This window comes from Brienomyrus brachyistius, chromosome 10 (genome assembly GCF_023856365.1).
Source record: "Brienomyrus brachyistius isolate T26 chromosome 10, BBRACH_0.4, whole genome shotgun sequence".
Lineage (NCBI taxonomy): Eukaryota > Metazoa > Chordata > Actinopteri > Osteoglossiformes > Mormyridae > Brienomyrus > Brienomyrus brachyistius.
In genome coordinates, this window is record NC_064542.1 from 11812905 (window position 1) to 11829599 (window position 16695).

Genomic DNA, 16695 nt, shown 5'->3' on the forward strand with positions numbered 1-16695 from the left:
TCACATCTGGTTACTTATTTAGCAGTTGTGTGAATTAAAAGTGGTACAAATTTGGGGAAAAAAAGATTCTACTGTAATCTGCAGAATAATAATGTAGTATTAAAGGAGCGAAAGAACAAGAGGCTGATGTGGACTGATGTGAAACAGCCAAAAAAACCTTTACATCTCTCCCTGTCGTGTTACAGTGCAGATTCTACACAGTATTCATTGATACAGCAGGTATCACAACTGTCACCCGGACCCTGAAACGGCAAATCATGACAGGGTCCAACAGCTGTTCAAGCCGTGTCTATGTACCTCCCCGCCTGAAGATGGCGCTCTGCTGAGGGCCGCGTTGCCCGCTATTGGAGAGACCATAGAAGTAAGATGACGCATACGGTGGCCGCTGTCGCGTCACCCATACATAACAAACCTTTCTGCTTAGCAATCTACCATCGGCGATAGTTCAATAGTCTCATCCGCTGCGTTGTGAGCAGGTCCGAGCGCTTTCTTTACGGTAAGAACCTGAACCCCTCGCTCTATAACGAGCCGCAAACTGACGTTTTATAACCCTGCGTAGGTACGCTGTCATAGCGTCTCAAACTGAAAGTCATATACATGGGCTGTTTATCAACACCAAGAACGTACTTGTTTTCTTGGCAAGAGTGGTTTTGCTAACTTGGGACGCAGTGAATCACTAGATTGTTCTCGTTGACTAGGATGCAACTGCTGCGTCCCTTGACTTTTGAGGCTGGGCAAGAACCAGGGTTTGTTTATTTTCTTTTTTTACCGTCCGTAATTCTGTTCTGGGGCGTTGGAACTGTACTTCAGCAATGTACAACACAAGAACGGTCATGTACAAATATTGATTGATGAACACAGGATTTAATAACTGGCTACCTGGGTGGACGTAAACCGCTGTGTAGTTGTCATCCAAAAACCTAATCGTTTGATGCACGTTATATAAGAATGAAACACCCATACAGCGCTTTGAACATAATCAGCCATAAATCCTATGACTCGTTCGTCAGCTAATATTGAAGACCCTAGAAATTTGCCGGCAGAAAATGAACAGTTGATCGCAAATTCTACTGCTACTAGTAGCGTCGTACGAGTGAACCTGACACGTGTATATATATATATATATATATATTACACACACACACACACACACACATATATATATAATGAAAAATCACGGTGAATGTAGGGAGTGATTTGAGCAGAATGAATGAGTTGTCATCCGCTGGTCGTATGTTATGCTGTTGCCTGTCAAGTTATTGCCGCCTACTACCGAAGGTGAAAGGAAACCGTAATTTTCTGTTTTCTCCTTCGTCGAGTTTCATTTTGTATTGTCCCCTGGCAATTGCCACAATTCGGTGCGAAGCTGCATCTGTGCGCAGTAACAATGCAGAAAATGTCGTAGCTTGTATATTAATTGTTTTTTTGGTAATTATTACATTTTGTAAACGTATATGTATTTTACCGATAAAATGATCACGAAAGACCTCATTGCTGTTCATTTCTGACGACTTCGAACCACCCATAGTTTACTCATTTAAAATAACCGCTTAAGTATTGATCTCGCAAAGCTGTAAGGTCTGGATGTGGAATTGCAACTACACAGTGATTAGCTGGATAACAAACAAAACTATGTATGCAATTATATAAAAACGAATCAACATCCATGCTAAGAACCCTGCGGAATCAAATATATAAATATATATAAATATAAATAATCCCAATAACTTTCATACTCAGCTGCTACCATGGGCATATTTGAAAGTGTATTTATTCCTGAATTACATTTACATTGCTTAAAACACTACAAGTATATTTGTCCCTGAAGTCCTGCTTGAGAAAAATTCCTTTTGGTATGCTACTCTCAGGAAAGACTCCTCCTCATTTCATCATTGGTAACATTATTACTATTTCCACAGAGAACCGGTACGTTCTCCACCAACATGTCTTACCCATATAGAGGCTCTTCAAAGGACTTAAAATCTCCACCAGGCCCCTTTCCTTCTTCTGAACCTACACATCTGGGAGAGCATGATGCTTATAGAACTTCTCAAGAGTCTTCTACTCGCACAGTGTCCGCTTTCTCATCCTCAAGAAGTGCCCTGGAGTCTTACTGCTCCCAGAGATCCTCGACTGTTGAAAACGCTTTGACCCTTCTGGCCAGCTGTGGGCTGGATCCTGAAGACCTCTCTCTGCTTGCTGGGATGCCTGACAACCTGATCACCGTGGAGACACTCCCACATTTGCTCATGGAGATAAAGGAGAAAAAGACAGGGAGCCAATCTGCACAGTCTGTGTTGTCCAACGCACCCCCAAAGGATACATGTCAGGGCAGAACTGATTTTTGCCCTGATGCAAACCCTCCACTTAGGCCATTATACCCACCATCAGGAGAACAGACTGAGAACTGGCAGGATCGATGCCCCCCACCCAGTCAGTCTAGCCTTTTACCACAGGAACCACTTAATTCCAAGTCTAGCTATGTGGGGGACTATAATTATAGCCATCCTAGGGATGAACAAGGTAGAAGCCATGAGAGGCCATCCAACAGCATGAGAACTGGGAATGGTGGGGACAGGACTTCAGATTACCCTAGAAGAGACAGAAGTATTAGAGCTGGGAGTGGGTGGAACACAGCCAAGTACTGCGGGAAAGATAACGTGCCAAGAGAAGGAGGCAGTCATCAGGATGTAGACAGAATTACAAGGGTGGGAAACAGTCTTGAATGTTCAGAAGATTATCAGAATGTAGACGGAGCCACGAGGGCGGGAAATAGTCGTGAACATTTAGTTAAATATCAGGATGTAGACCGAGCCCCGAGAGCGGGAAATAGTCGTGAACCATTAGTCAAATATCAGGATGTAGACAGAACCACGAGGTCAGGAAATAGTCGGGAACGTTTAGTTGATAATCAGGATATTGACAGAGCTGTGAGGGCTGGAAACAGCCGTGAACGTTTAGTTCATTATCGGGATGCAGACAGAGCCACGGGGGCAGGACATGGTCATGAACGTTTAGGTGATTACCATGATGTAGACAGAGCTATGAGAGTAGGAAACAGTCGTGAACGTTTAGTTCATTATCGAGATGTAGACAGAGCTACAGCAGCTGGAAATAGTCGTGAACATTTAGTTAATTATCAGGATGTAGACAGAGCCACGAGGGCGGGAAACCAACGTGAACGTTTAGTCGATTATCAGGATGTGAACAGAGCTACGAGGCCGGGGAACAGTCGTGGACGTTTAGTCAATTACCAGAATGAAGACAGGGTCTCCAGAGAGGGAAATAGTCATGAACGTTTTGTCAATTACCAAGATGTAGACAGAGCTGGAAGGGTGGGAAACAGTCGTGAACGTTTAGTTGATTACCACGTTGTAGACAGAACCTCAACAATGGGAAATAGTTGTGAACATAATTTTGATTACCAGGATGTAGAGAGATCCTCAAGAGTGGGAAGTAGTCGTGAACATTTAGTTGATTATAAAAGTATAGACAGAAACAGAAGAGCTGGAATACACCAAGAGCCATCCACTGACCAAAGAAGCTTGGAAGGCAGCACAAGAGCTGGGTATGTCCAGGAGTCTTCCACTGATCACTGGGAAGTAGAAAGAGATCGAAACTTGGCAATGGCCTGTACAAAGAAAGTTGACAACCTCCCTAGGCATCCCTCCAAACAAGAGGCGGACGAATTCCACGGCGTGATGCCCCAAGCGTTTCCTTACGCATGCTCTCTCTGTGATATCGTCATGCTCTCCGAAAGGGTAAGTCAGGGTGCCCACGTTCCTGTTTCTCTGCCTCAAGCAGGAAGCACATCTCATGCCCTTGGTTCTTCTTGCTTGTAACTTTGACCTTCCCCTCTCATGTCACTTTGAGGCCGATTTTAATCAGGTAGGTTTTCCACTGTGGCCTGTCACAGTGAGTAAAATTTTGGTATGTGCGTGAGTAAGCATTGTGACATGCAAGTCTGATTGACCTTGACATTGGCAAGTAGGTATAGTATTTTTTTTGTTTTACAAAGTCAAATATTTAAAACAGCTAGGCTTAATACATCCCAAAACTGCTATATTTTTCAGTAATTCTTTTCCCTCCCTAAGGTTTGGACTTCACACATAAATGGGTCTCAGCATGCAGACAGTCAGCTTAAGCTGCTTCAGATGTAAGTATATTTTCATCATCCATTTAATGTACTTTGGTGATGTGTTACTTTACTGGAAACTGTGAACAGGTAAAGGCATTAACCTTTCTCTTTGCATGACTTTGAAGGTACCCAGACTGGGACTGTCGGAGTGACTCAGCCAAAGGGTAAGTGTTGGTGTTGAGTATTACCGATTTAGCAAGAATCTGCCTGTAACCAGCTCTGCTGGGTATGTGGTATAAGTCTAATGCTGCCACACACTGGCTGACTTGTGAATATGATCTCATTTCTTGTAGGGATCATAGACAGTTGGGGGCAAAGAGGGAGGTGGACACAACTGAAAGGAATAGACATGGATCTGCTCAACCCCCAGGTAAACGTCTGCTTTCATCTTTTAAATGAATGACTTTTCTGTTATTCCCACAATACAGGCATTTCCAGTTATCCAGAATAATAACATTGAGTTCTATATCTGATAAGCTATAATAATTCATCATGTATAAGGCTAGGCAAGTTTTGGGTTGACGTGTCGTCCTCCAGATTGTATCCCACTAAATAGTAGCACTGGGCAATTAATCAAATTTATATTTTAAATATGGTTTTGGCTTTCGACGGTTATCAAATAATTGAGACACAATTATTATTGTGCCTCCTTTAGTTCTGCAGTGATGTTCCCATTTTGTCTTGCGTCATACATAAAGTGCTCCCTTTTGCAGACCCTTTTTTATTTGTTTTTCAGACAAATCAAGGAAATGCACTGTTGAAAAGACAAGTTTTGTAAAAGCTCCAAAATGCATGATATTTCAAAAGTCAATGAGTAATCGATCCATCCATTTTCCAAACTGCTTATTCTACTGGGTCGCGGGGGGTCTGGAGCCTATCCCGGAAGCAATGGGCATGAGGCAGGGAACAACCCAGGATGGGGGGCCAGCCCATCGCAGGGCACACTCACACACCATTCACTCACACGTGCACATCTACGGGCAATTTAGCGACTCCAACTAGCCTCAGCATGTCTTTGGACTGTGGGGGGAAACCGGAGTACCCGGAGGAAACCCCACGACGACATGGGGAAAACATGCAAACTCCACACACGTAACCCAGGCGGAGCCTTGAACCCGGGTCCCAAAGGTGTGAGGCAACAGTGCTAACCACTGCACCACCATGCCACCCCCTCAATGAACCAAACTATCAACCAAAATAATTGTGATTATGGTTTTTTTGTCATATTTGAGCAGCCCTGCTAAATAGCCCACAGGTGAGGAACTTGTAACTGACGGGAAACTGGCAGCCCTTGCTTAGCTGCAGGAGACAAATCAAAGTGAATACATGGATTATCCTGTGAAGAGGCTCAGGCTATCCTGTAAATGACAGCGTTCAGGACAGTCATGTACTTTTTCTTTTTTTAAAGCTGCAAGACCCATCAGTGGTGAAAAATGGCGGCCTGGGAAGGATGAGGTAGGTTTCCTTTTCAATTGATCTTATTTCGAGAAAGCTAAGTGCTAATTGCAATGAGGCTAATCCTTTGCCTGCCTCTTCTGAGTTAATTTGAGATCCACTCCCTTTATTTCATTTATCTAGGAGAGAAGTAAAGTAATCCGTGTGAAATTCCCACCTGATGCTGTGGATGAGAGCTACCTTATGAAGCTGGTTCAACCATTTGGGAGCGTAGTAAATGTTTCAGTATTCCCAACAAAGGTGCGTGTGACTGGAATCATGACTGTTCTTACCCCGTTTCAGTGAACTGTTGGATGAATTTTTATTCATTCATTTTTTAAATGCAAATCCTCACATCACTGTGATGAGATGCGTGCAGGTCAGTTTGCTTGGCTTATGGAGTAACTTCTCAACTTTCAGGCTTTCTTGGAGATGAAGACTTTCCACCAGTCAGAAGACATTGTGAAGTTCTTCACCAAGAATCCAGCTATGGTGCATGGCAGCCAAGTCCAGTTTAATCTGTCTGCCACGTATACATTTTCCCAGGTAAATAGGGCGTCTCATTTTCCTGTTCTTGCACATCCAGATATGTTGCCTGTCTCTGAAATTGGTCTTATTCTTCTTGAAAATGGAAAACGACTTGTTCACTTTTGAGTTTGCCTTCTTCTTGCCGTCATCCTAATGTTTAATAAAGAACATATTTTAACAAATAACCATGACTATCTGGCAAAAATTGTGTGTTTCTAGGTCAGGGTTATGTTAGATGGTAAGCGAGCATTTGGTAGCCTTAGTTGATGTGTTTAATGCAGAAGAAGTAGGTAGGGGGAGAGACTTAAGTGACCTTGATATGGGCCAGATGATTATGACCAAGTGACTGGGTCAGAGCATCTCAGAAACTGCAAGGTTTGCGGGGCGATGACGGCCAGCCGTGGTGAGCACCTACTGAGAGGGTCCTGAGGTGGGGAAAGACCACAATCTGTCAAAAGGATGTTTGGCGGCTGGTCAATGCAGGACGTAAACAAAGACTATCCTGTCTGGTACGAATCAACAGGAAGGCTGCTCTGGCACTAATGGCAGATGATTTTAATGACGGTCATGGGAATGTGCTACGTATGGAGCCGCGTAACTGCCGGCCAATCAGAGTGCCCGTGCCGTTTACCTAGCGTGACTCTTTACATTTCATTTTCTTGAGACAATCCTAAGTTTAATTGTAAGTAGATCCTTGAGCATTTTATTGTGGAAGGGGCAGGTAGACATAAAAGGCAGTGCTCTAAGTACTTGGCTGTCGTAGTAACTGCAATATAGCAATACCGTGCTACTGACAAGCCAACTGCGGGGGATAGCAGGCTACCGCCACAACTGCTACGCTCATGATTTTTTCATTTTTTTCACATGAGGGTTCGTTAAATAAATTCATACCAAAACAGAAGCTAAGACTGTATTTAATCCCACCAACTGTATGCATTGGGTGCTGGTGAGTTTCAATCCATAAGGGTCCAGTGATCGATATCTGTCATAATCCTTTATTCAGAAAATTATTTCAGCGAAAGTGAATCGTGTGTACTTAAAATTTGAATGTTGAAATCCACACGTAATCACGGATGATGTCACTGACGCCGAGTAAATGAGTAATTTTTTCTGGTTGCCCAATTTAAATTTATTTTTAATATAGGACTGTGACAGATGTCGATCATTGGACCTTTACAGAGGTACGGACATGGATGTCAGTATGCTTTTTTATTGTTTTATGGCTTTTTAGAATTATTATTTTCTTTTAATTTATGATCAACATCTCGGACTGCAGACGGGCCCTAGATCACTCATTAAAAAGCTGCATCACACCTAATAACAGCCTAACAATAAAGCTTATTTATATAGCACAAAATTGTGATAAATGAAGTAATTTACAAATATGCACACACACACACCGTATATTGCGTTGTTGAGTCACGCTAAATCACCGCATCAGCCCTCGTAAGGTCAGCACTCAGGAGACACTGGTCACCTGGTGTTTAACCGCAGTCTTCATGTGTCGCTGGGTGTTAGTTTACTTGGCCATGAGTGAATGTTATGCCTGGTCTGATTTTCAGAATTCTAGAGTCGTGTGCTTCTCCCGGCTGCCCCCTGGGAAGGAAAAGAATGCAGAGCTGATCGCCATGGCGAAACGTTTTGGACAAGTGAAGCACTCATTGTTCCTGCCAAATCGGGTAAAATGGCAGCTCCGATCACCTTCATTGGTCACTTGTTCATTGACGTCTTTGTGGTGCTATGGAATCACTATTGTTACATTTTCTTTAGGTGTTTGTGGAAATGACAAACAAAGACGACGCAGACAAGCTGGTGGGACATTATGCCTCCCATCCTCTCAAGATGAAAGGCAAAAACGTCCTTGTTTCCTACTCGACAGAGTACAGCACTCTAAAGTAAGGCTGATTGCTTTTCTTTTGCGTGCTGTTTAATTTAATGCTCTGTAATTTGTGTCTGAAAAATGTGCCTGATCAGTGTTCACACTGTTTTTCATAGTGGTTCGTAGTCTTGGTTTTTCAGGATTGCTTAATATATTAATGGCTCTTACTAACCCCTGTCTCCAGAGAGGAGAGCCCTGACACGAATTCCGAAGGGAGTGAGACGTTAAATTCATACTGTAGGAGGCAGTCTCCCAGCCCGAGGAAGTCTCCCAGCCCGAGGAGGAAGTCCAGTGAGATGGAGGATAGCTCCAAGCCTCCAGACATCACCACTGAGCTCCCACATCTGTTTAAAGCAGAGACTCCAGCAGACTCAGTCAAGGAGACACCTTTGGAAATCCAAGGCAATGACAGTGACATTGTGAAGTCAGAGGGTTGCCTGGATGCTGGAAACTCACCGTCTCCAGACAGGGACCAAGAGTGTCGGGAAGGGAACTGGGAAGGACACAGTGACCTGGACAGTGACATTGAAGGCATGGAGGTAATTGGTGAGGATGAGGAGGAAGGGATACCTGATGAGGTTCTCCTAGAATTGGAAGGCAAAAATTCGGTGGAGGAAGCAGAGCCCAGAGGAGAATGCAGGGAAGATGTAAAGGTTGATCCTGTGGAGGCCAAATCCTCAGACTTCCAGCCTGGGGACAAACAGACTACCGATGTTACAACATTGAGCTATGAGTCACTAGAGCTTCAAACAGAAGATCCCAGTGATGCAACTTCAGCAAGCGGAATGCCGGCTCATGTACAAATAGCCATTGAGGAGGTATATCCTTATTATATTTTTTTTCAAGATTTTTAAATCTAGATTTTAGACACCAGTAGAATCAATTACAAAATTGGGAGCTAATGTTTATGTTTATATGCTGTCTGAGAGGTGCTAAACATCCAGGCAAATATTGTGAATAGCACACATGGCAACGTGCAACCCGCCAACCTTAAATACATCCTGTAAAAATATCCCCTACATTTTTAGTACAGTATTTCCTTACCTCTCATTACATGAATCATATTGATGGCTGACATCAACATAAGGCTGTCAGCTAAAATATTTGATTCCTAAAGAATAAGTCATTTCTTAGGCTTTTGCTGTTCGAAGGGCTGATAATTTGTCATGACATACGTCTATTGCATCATCATGACATCGCTGTACTGACGTTTTATTGGCCTTCACTCACAGGAGGAGCCTGGCTTCCCTGAGAGCCTGGAACAGTGCATTACTCTGGACGAGCTTGAGGAGGAAGATGAAGAAGAACTTGAGGAGGAACCTGTATCGATGCATGATTCTGAAGAAGTGGCAGGTACACCGGCTTCAAGCCATGTTCCGTGAATGTAGGGGTGTATATGTTGGCTTGCATGTTTTCCAAAGTCTGCTGTAAGTAATGATGCACATGGTGGGTATTGCACAAATTTCTTGGACAAATTGTAACTCCCAAGTATTTGTTTTGCAGAAGAAACCTCCAAGGATGACGCTGAGGTCAGTTTGTTAAAATACTAATAATAATGTTGCTAAATGCCATTTTATTTCTGCCGAAGAATAATTTTTTTGTTTGTTTGTTTACTTTATTGCTAAAATCCCACCTTGCATTTACTTCTCAGGAGTATTTCAACGGGAAAGTGATCTACATCAAAAACCTTCCCAAAACATACTACACCGATTCACAGTTTGTGAAGATTGTGAAGGGTTTCGGGACGGTGAAGCGCTACTTCCTGATTCGTACTCGGAAAGAGGTGCTTAGAGATTCGCAGATACAAGGAAAATGATGGACAGATGGGGAGCTTCTCACATAGTCCTACCAGTAAAAATGGCATTTTTGTGGGTTTTAAAGAGAGCTGGCTTCTCTGGTTTGAGTGGGAGGGTGAACCAGCCAAGGGTTCCTTCAAGTGGGTCTCTAGCAGTAAGAAGTTGCCCCTTCAGTCAATGCCAGTTGCCACAAGAAGGTATCTGGTAACTTCTCACAGGCATTATGTACATCTGATGCATGCTTCAAAAACTGTATTTGTTTCCAGAGAGGAATTTTGCATGACCTTCTTAGCTCTTCCAAGCTAGCGTGGTTAAGATCTGTACTCAAAGCATTTCTGACTCTGGACCAGGGCTTCATCGAAATGGAGACACACGAGGAAGCCCAGAGAGCAGTTAAGGAGCTGGTGCTGAGGCGGACGGAGATACGTGGCTGCCCTCTGGTCTTCCAGCTGTCAAGGAAGTACCTGACACTGACAAGGGGGTGAGTGCTTGGGGAGAGAGAGAGAACCATTTAGAGAAAGGATAATTCTCAAAGTCTGCCCTGCAGGTTAGGCCTCTGTCCCAATGTCAGAAGGGCACTGGTTCAAATGCCATACCTGGCAGTCAACTGCATGGTGCTGTAGACCAAAGTTTTAGTCTTTTTGAATTGTGGAAGGTTTATCTACTGATGGGTGTATCTATATGCACAAACAGTGGAAATCACTTATAGTGATCATGGTTATAGTGATCAACTGCTTATATAGATCAAAAAGCTTGGGACAGAATCATTCCTGTACAAATACTCCTTAAATAATTCACTTATAGTAATCAAGTAGTGTTTATTACAGTGTTTATTTTGGGTCTTTTTAAGCATGGTAACGTATGGAAAAAATTAAAACTGTTTTTTTTAGTTTTTTTCTTTTACTTTCATAGCCTTACATTGCTTTGCGGTAACCAGTCTGCTTTTGGTTAGATGCCTGCAGTGCATAGTGCACAGAAAACATTATGGGGAAAAAGTCATTTTCTCTCAGTGACAAATATAGATTCATCAAAGCTTGTGACACATTGCCAAAAACTAGACAATGTAACTTTGGAAAAATGCGCTGTATAAATAAAATTGAATTGAATATTATTTACAGTACAGTACTGTGTTATAGCGTATTCGAATTATACACAGTAATTAAATTTGTACAGTACTGTAATTTGAAAAGTGTTTGAAACGGCTGTACTGTCAGTAAAAATTAAGTAAAGGACTCTGTCTGTTTTATTACTTTATATTCATGAAATAGATATACAAATGTCAATTAGATAGCAGTCTACCTGAGACATAAAGTAGAAGAAATATATTGGTTTTAATGATCATCCGCTTATAGTGATCAGTTTCACCCAGACAGACGTGATCACTAAAGGCAGTTTCCACTGTACTACTGTCCTTGGGCGGGTTCATACAAGGCTTTGCAGGGAGGGGGCAGCCTGGCTAGGAATCTGCTTGGTTTTTCAGGGTGTGTGCTGTTGCATCCACAGGTGGAGTCCTGACCGTGAAGAGGAGGGGGAGAGTAGGACAGAGCAGAGGATGAAGAGCAGAAGGGAGACGGGCTATTCTGGCTCACCGTCTAAGTCCACGGCGATCCAAGAGGAACTGCCCGCTAAGAGACAGTGCATCCGGGAGGAAGAGGCATCACCTAAGAAGCCTGTGGCCCACAATGAACAACTGCCCCAACAGCAGCAACAACAGCCCCAAAAGCAGCACCAACAGCCCCAACAGCAGCAGCAGGAAAAGCTGAAGGAGAAGCAGCAGAGGAGCAGCAGCCAGAAGGAGGTTAATTTAATTACAGTGGATTCTGAGACAAAGGCCAGCCAGCCCTCTGACTGCCTGGATGGTGGGAGGGACATGCAGCAGGTGAGATGAGCCGTTCCCTGGGAAGTAAAAATTAAACTGAATCTATCTCATTTTAAATGGATTTCATAGTTTTTCCAAGTCCTGTGTGGATATTTTAGGGTCCTGGGAGTATTATTTAATGATTAATGATTGGGTCAGTGAGATAACCAATCAGATTGTAGTGAAAATGGGTCCAAGCAACTAGAGAAGGCGGGACCAAGACATCCGATTGGTTGGTGCCACATCCTCTAGTTGCTTAAACCCACCTCCTCTACAATCTGAGTGATTATCTCTCTGAACCAATAATTTTTCTTTCTGCCCTCAGAACATTTTTGTAAGATGCCCATGAACATGTTTTAGTGAAACAATTTATATACATTGATCAAGGCTACAGAAGCAGAAAGGTTGTAGTTCGTTAATGTCTATGTTGTATAATCCTCATGGAAATGGCATAACCAAGCTCACGGCAGACTGCTGAGAGCTGCATATGTTTTCATATAATTATGCCTTTTTCCAAATGAAGATCTGTCACATTTATTTACACTTGTGCAGTAGTTTTTAAGGGCCTGGACTTGTGACCTGAGTTTTTAGTCTGTGTTGGGTTTTGAATTAAGATTTCTCTGGTAAAAAGATTGGGGAGGTGCATTAGCTGTGACTGATGCACAGAACACCTTCCAGATTCCCAGCCCTAAGAGCCCCATAACACAGGCCAGAGACAGGCCAGAGGGGGAGGGTCACACCACAGAGGATAAAGCGAAGGACAAGCCAGAGCCAACAGCAGAGCCTCCCGCTAACCCCTTTGTACCATACCAGCCTCACACCCCCTTGGGTAAGTTAGCCTGGACCGAGAGAGGTGCTCGAAGGTTCTGTGGCATTTAACGTTCTACCTGCTAGCTAGTCAGTGTGTGAATAGAGGGTGTGTGGGGTGGAACCTGAGTAATGTGAAAGATGGCAATAAAAAGTCAACAAACTAGTATTCTGTGCAGCATGCAGCCTGGCTGTGTGCTGCCTGGGATAGGTTCCATGTGGGGCTGAACGATATCACAACACTATAGTCACTGAAGTGGCAGTGAAGAAAAGGACAGCTCAGCAGCCACATCCTTTAAAAGAGGAGATATTTTGGGCAAACAAGGTAAAAAGACATTGATGATGTAGCAGTACTTTTTTCAGTTTAAAGTACAACACGTTTATTAGATATAAGGGTATGCCCAATTTATACAAATTACTAACTTTTTGGTGTCACAATACGCCTTTCATTGATATTTAAAGTTACAGTGGAACCTTGGAACTCAAACGCCTCTTGACTCGACCAACTCTGTTGTCTTTTTTTTCGACTTGTACTTCGACCTAAATCTTGGAACTTCTCCATTCCTACTAAAACTTGTATGAATCGAGATGCGTTCAACGGCACCAATTTGGACCTCAAACGGGTTGGTCGAGAAAAATATAACCGTAACTGAACCGAAAACTCGGAACACGACAAAAAAAAAAAAAAAAAACTAAAGCTAAAACTTGTACGGATCGAGACTCGGCTGATGAGCTGAAACAAAGGCAGACGGAGCTGCTGGGACGCTGATGCCCATGAATCGCACTCAGTCTCACTGTGCCTCTCGACCGAGTTCGACATGTGAAAGCTGTGTTCCTGTGTTCGGTGTAATATTTTTTTGTGCTTTACCTACAGTACATTTAGTGATACAGTAATCATGGCCATTAGAAAGTGAGCAGTGATAGTAGCAAACCAAAGAGGAAAGTAGTGAGAGTAGAACTTAAAAAGGAAATTATAGCGAGACTTAAAGGTGGTGCATGTGTGTCTGCTCTGTCTTTGGAGTGTGGGATTGTCATTTATTTCATTTTTATCGCTTTTGTATGTGTGCTTTGTATGTTTGTATAGTACCGAAAAGCTGAAATCCAGATAAATGTTTACACCTGACATCTAATGGTGATTATTGCACATGCAGCATATAATCTCAGCATGATACCGTGTAGCCATAGTATCCAGGCCCTGAGCAGGACAAGTGACTGGAAGGTGAACAAATGGAAAATCAATTCATGAACAAACATTAAACAAAAGTTACAGTGTGTAATGACACAACCTTGTAAAAGTAGGGCAGAGTGCTAAACAATGGACTGTGGTGAATGCAAGACGTACTTGTGTTTAGGCAATTGGCTGCTTGCTTTGCTGATTCATAGATGAGCGTTGTGGAGAGGTGGCTCAGGCTTTCCCCAGACTGCACCTATGACCTCCAGTACGGCTGCTAAGGATTGCATGCATGCAAAATAAGAATAGAAACTTTTTCTCTGTGCTGCTCAGTTCATGTAATGCTTGTTGTGCTTGTAGTCCATATTATTCTCCTGCAGAACTCAGGATTTTGACTGCAGAGCCGACTGAGCATCTCAAGCAGCTTGTACCAAACAAAAATGCCATGTCTGTCGTTTGGACACATTGAGGCTTTAGTGAAGATGACAACGAACAAAAAAGAGGTCAAATGTAAACACTGCGGAAAAACTGTCACGCTACCAACAGTAATACCACCAATCAGTTTAAACAAAGCAAGATTTAAAATATAGTGGAAACTGCTCATAGTGATCACGGATATAGTAATCAACTGCTTATATGGATCAAAAATCTTAGGACAGAATCATTCCTGTGTAAATACTGCTTAAATAATTTGCTTATAGTAATCTAGTAGTTTAAAAGTCTGAGTCTTTTAAAACATGACAAGATATGGAATAATTAAAACTGCAGTAATTTGTTTTTTGATTGCCTTACTTCCTTACTGCCTTGCTGTAACCTGTTGATCTGCTTCTGGCTGACTACCCGAGGCTAATGCTGCATGCATAGAAAACATGACGGGAAGAAAGAAAGTCGTTTTCTCTCAATTATGAATACAGACTTGTCAAAATTTATGATGAACTGCCAAAAATGAGCTAACATGATGCAATAGCAAAAATACAATAAGCTGTATTTTATGTACAGTACTATACTGTATTGTCGCATATTTGAATTATACACAGTTCAGTAATTTAATTTGTGATACTGTAATTTGAAAAGCGTTTGAAACAGCTGTACTGTGTTTTGAAAGAGTCAGTAAAATTTAGTAAACAGCAATACTGTTATATAATTACCTTATATTTCTGTAATAAATATACAAATGTCAATTAGATGATAATCTGCCTGACAAATAAGGGAAAATAAATGGGTTATGTTGATCACCTGCTTATAGTGATCTACTTCACCCAGACAGACGTGATCCCTATAAATGGTTTATTTTGTTTGCAAGAAATGCAAACTATTTATTTTATAGTTTTGGGGAACTTAGTTTTTTATATTACAACTAAAGTATGACCTTTTTCATACGGTGGTCTCATTTCAAGTGATTTGTGGTTTGATTTCAGTTTCTCTAAATATTCAATGAATAACCATAAATGAATCATCTGTGTGTGATTCCTTCAGTTATGTTAAAATCATACAGATATACAGTCTTTCATTAGAAAAAATATCCCAGCTTTAATAGCTGAGCCTATTTACAGTACAAACCTTGTCAATGAAATACAAGGGCAAAAAAAACAAACAAAAAAAGCACAAATAATCGTTCATTTAATCGTAATGGAGGTAAAATGTTCAATTAATCGTGATGTTGATTTGAGATCTTATCACCCAGTCCTACGCTACAGCCAGTAATAGCAAACAATGTGGACATAAAGAAATTGTCTGTTTTGTATAGATATAGAAGTTTAATACTGTTTTTAAACTGAGCATGCATGGGTGGTAGTTAGAACTGATTCCAGTTTTTATGTCAGTCTGATTTCTGCTAGAAGCAGCTCAGTGTAAAATCAGGATCTGTGTGCCTTCTGAGGACCATGTTGCCCTTTGGTTGCAGGCCAAGAATTTGTGCACCCTGTTGTCTGCTACATCTGCAGACTCTGCAATGCCATCTACACCAGTGAAGATGAAGCGAAGAATGAGCATTGCAGCAGTCGCTCTCACTACGAGAAACTGAAGGTGAACTGTCAGAATCTGTACTCCCCCGTGTGACGCTGAGGGTGTGTACTGCTCCTGGTATCTGTGACTGCTGCTGTTGTTGGGACCAAGGTGTCATACAGAAAAGCAGCTTGGTAAAGTTAAAGAAGCAGGACATCATACACATGCTGTTGATCAGGGGTGGCCAATCTTATCCGCAAAGGGCCGATGTGTGTGCGGGTTTTTGGGGTAACCTTTAGGTCAGCTGCTCCTACCCAGCAGTGAGGACTCTTCAGCCAATCAATCCTCTAATTAGTTATCTAATTAGGGAGTCGCAGCGAAAACCTGCACACACAGCAGCCCTTTCTGGGTAAGATTGGCCACCCCTGCTGTAGATTAATAAAATAAAATGAAACAGTTTGATACACCTAAATATCACCTAAAAATATAACTGAAAAGCTTTAAAAAGGCAAAAGTATTTTTTAACCTGTCATGCTAGGAGAGCTTTACACAAAATAATATGAAATTCGTCGTATTTCAGCCAGGATTTCAGGGTACGCAAGTGGCTCCCCCTCCAGGGGCAAGAACAGCTGCACCTCCTGCTTCTACTGTGCCTGTCCCATTCCTCCGGTTCTGTGTTCTAGGTACACTTGGAGCGTGGCACCACCTCAGGACTCCCACTCAATATGGAGAAGTCGCCAAAGTAGTTTGGTCTGTCTGCTATTGTAGTGAGGAAACCCGAAGAACCCTGCAGAACTTCAATGCGAGCAAGATACTGCATCCCAGGGGATAGAACAAAATTGTTTTCATAAACTTTATTTGAGATCTATTGTTAAAGAACTTTTGTTTGTTTTTTCTATTTTCTGTAAATTTTTTGTATTATGGGGTACTAAGTTTTAAAAAGTTAAAAATTTGGTAGTTCGAGATCTGTAATGTTCCCCAATTCCTTATCGTGTACATAACTGTTATTATGAAGAGTACAAAATCTCTTGCACATGTGACTCAATAAATCTGTTTATTTGGATTTGTTTATGAAACACACGCATCTTTGAGAACCCCATACAAGCCGAAGATACATTCGTTTCCCCCAGAGTAACAAAT

General features: G+C 42.1%; 1 protein-coding gene across 3 annotated transcripts; it reads left to right on the forward strand.

Moving 5' to 3' along the window:
• The first annotated feature begins 14 nt into the window (after positions 1-14).
• On the forward strand, positions 15-16618 carry LOC125750135 (RNA-binding protein 20-like). Of its 3 annotated transcripts, XM_049027531.1 has the most exons (20): positions 15-496; positions 699-746; positions 1920-3761; positions 4095-4156; positions 4264-4302; positions 4432-4508; positions 5547-5593; positions 5717-5833; positions 5993-6118; positions 7663-7779; positions 7871-7995; positions 8164-8797; positions 9212-9332; positions 9483-9508; positions 9631-9762; positions 10126-10256; positions 11279-11654; positions 12312-12462; positions 15515-15636; positions 16239-16618. In XM_049027531.1, the coding sequence occupies exons 3-20, from the start codon at positions 1944-1946 to the stop codon at positions 16299-16301; spliced, it is 4284 nt and encodes a 1427-aa protein (XP_048883488.1). In that variant the 5' UTR covers positions 15-496; positions 699-746; positions 1920-1943; the 3' UTR covers positions 16302-16618. The 3 variants fall into 3 exon arrangements, with proteins under 3 accessions (XP_048883488.1, XP_048883487.1, XP_048883489.1); XM_049027530.1 differs by lacking the exon at positions 699-746; XM_049027532.1 differs by lacking the exons at positions 699-746; positions 1920-3761.
• The last annotated feature ends 77 nt before the right edge of the window (positions 16619-16695 follow it).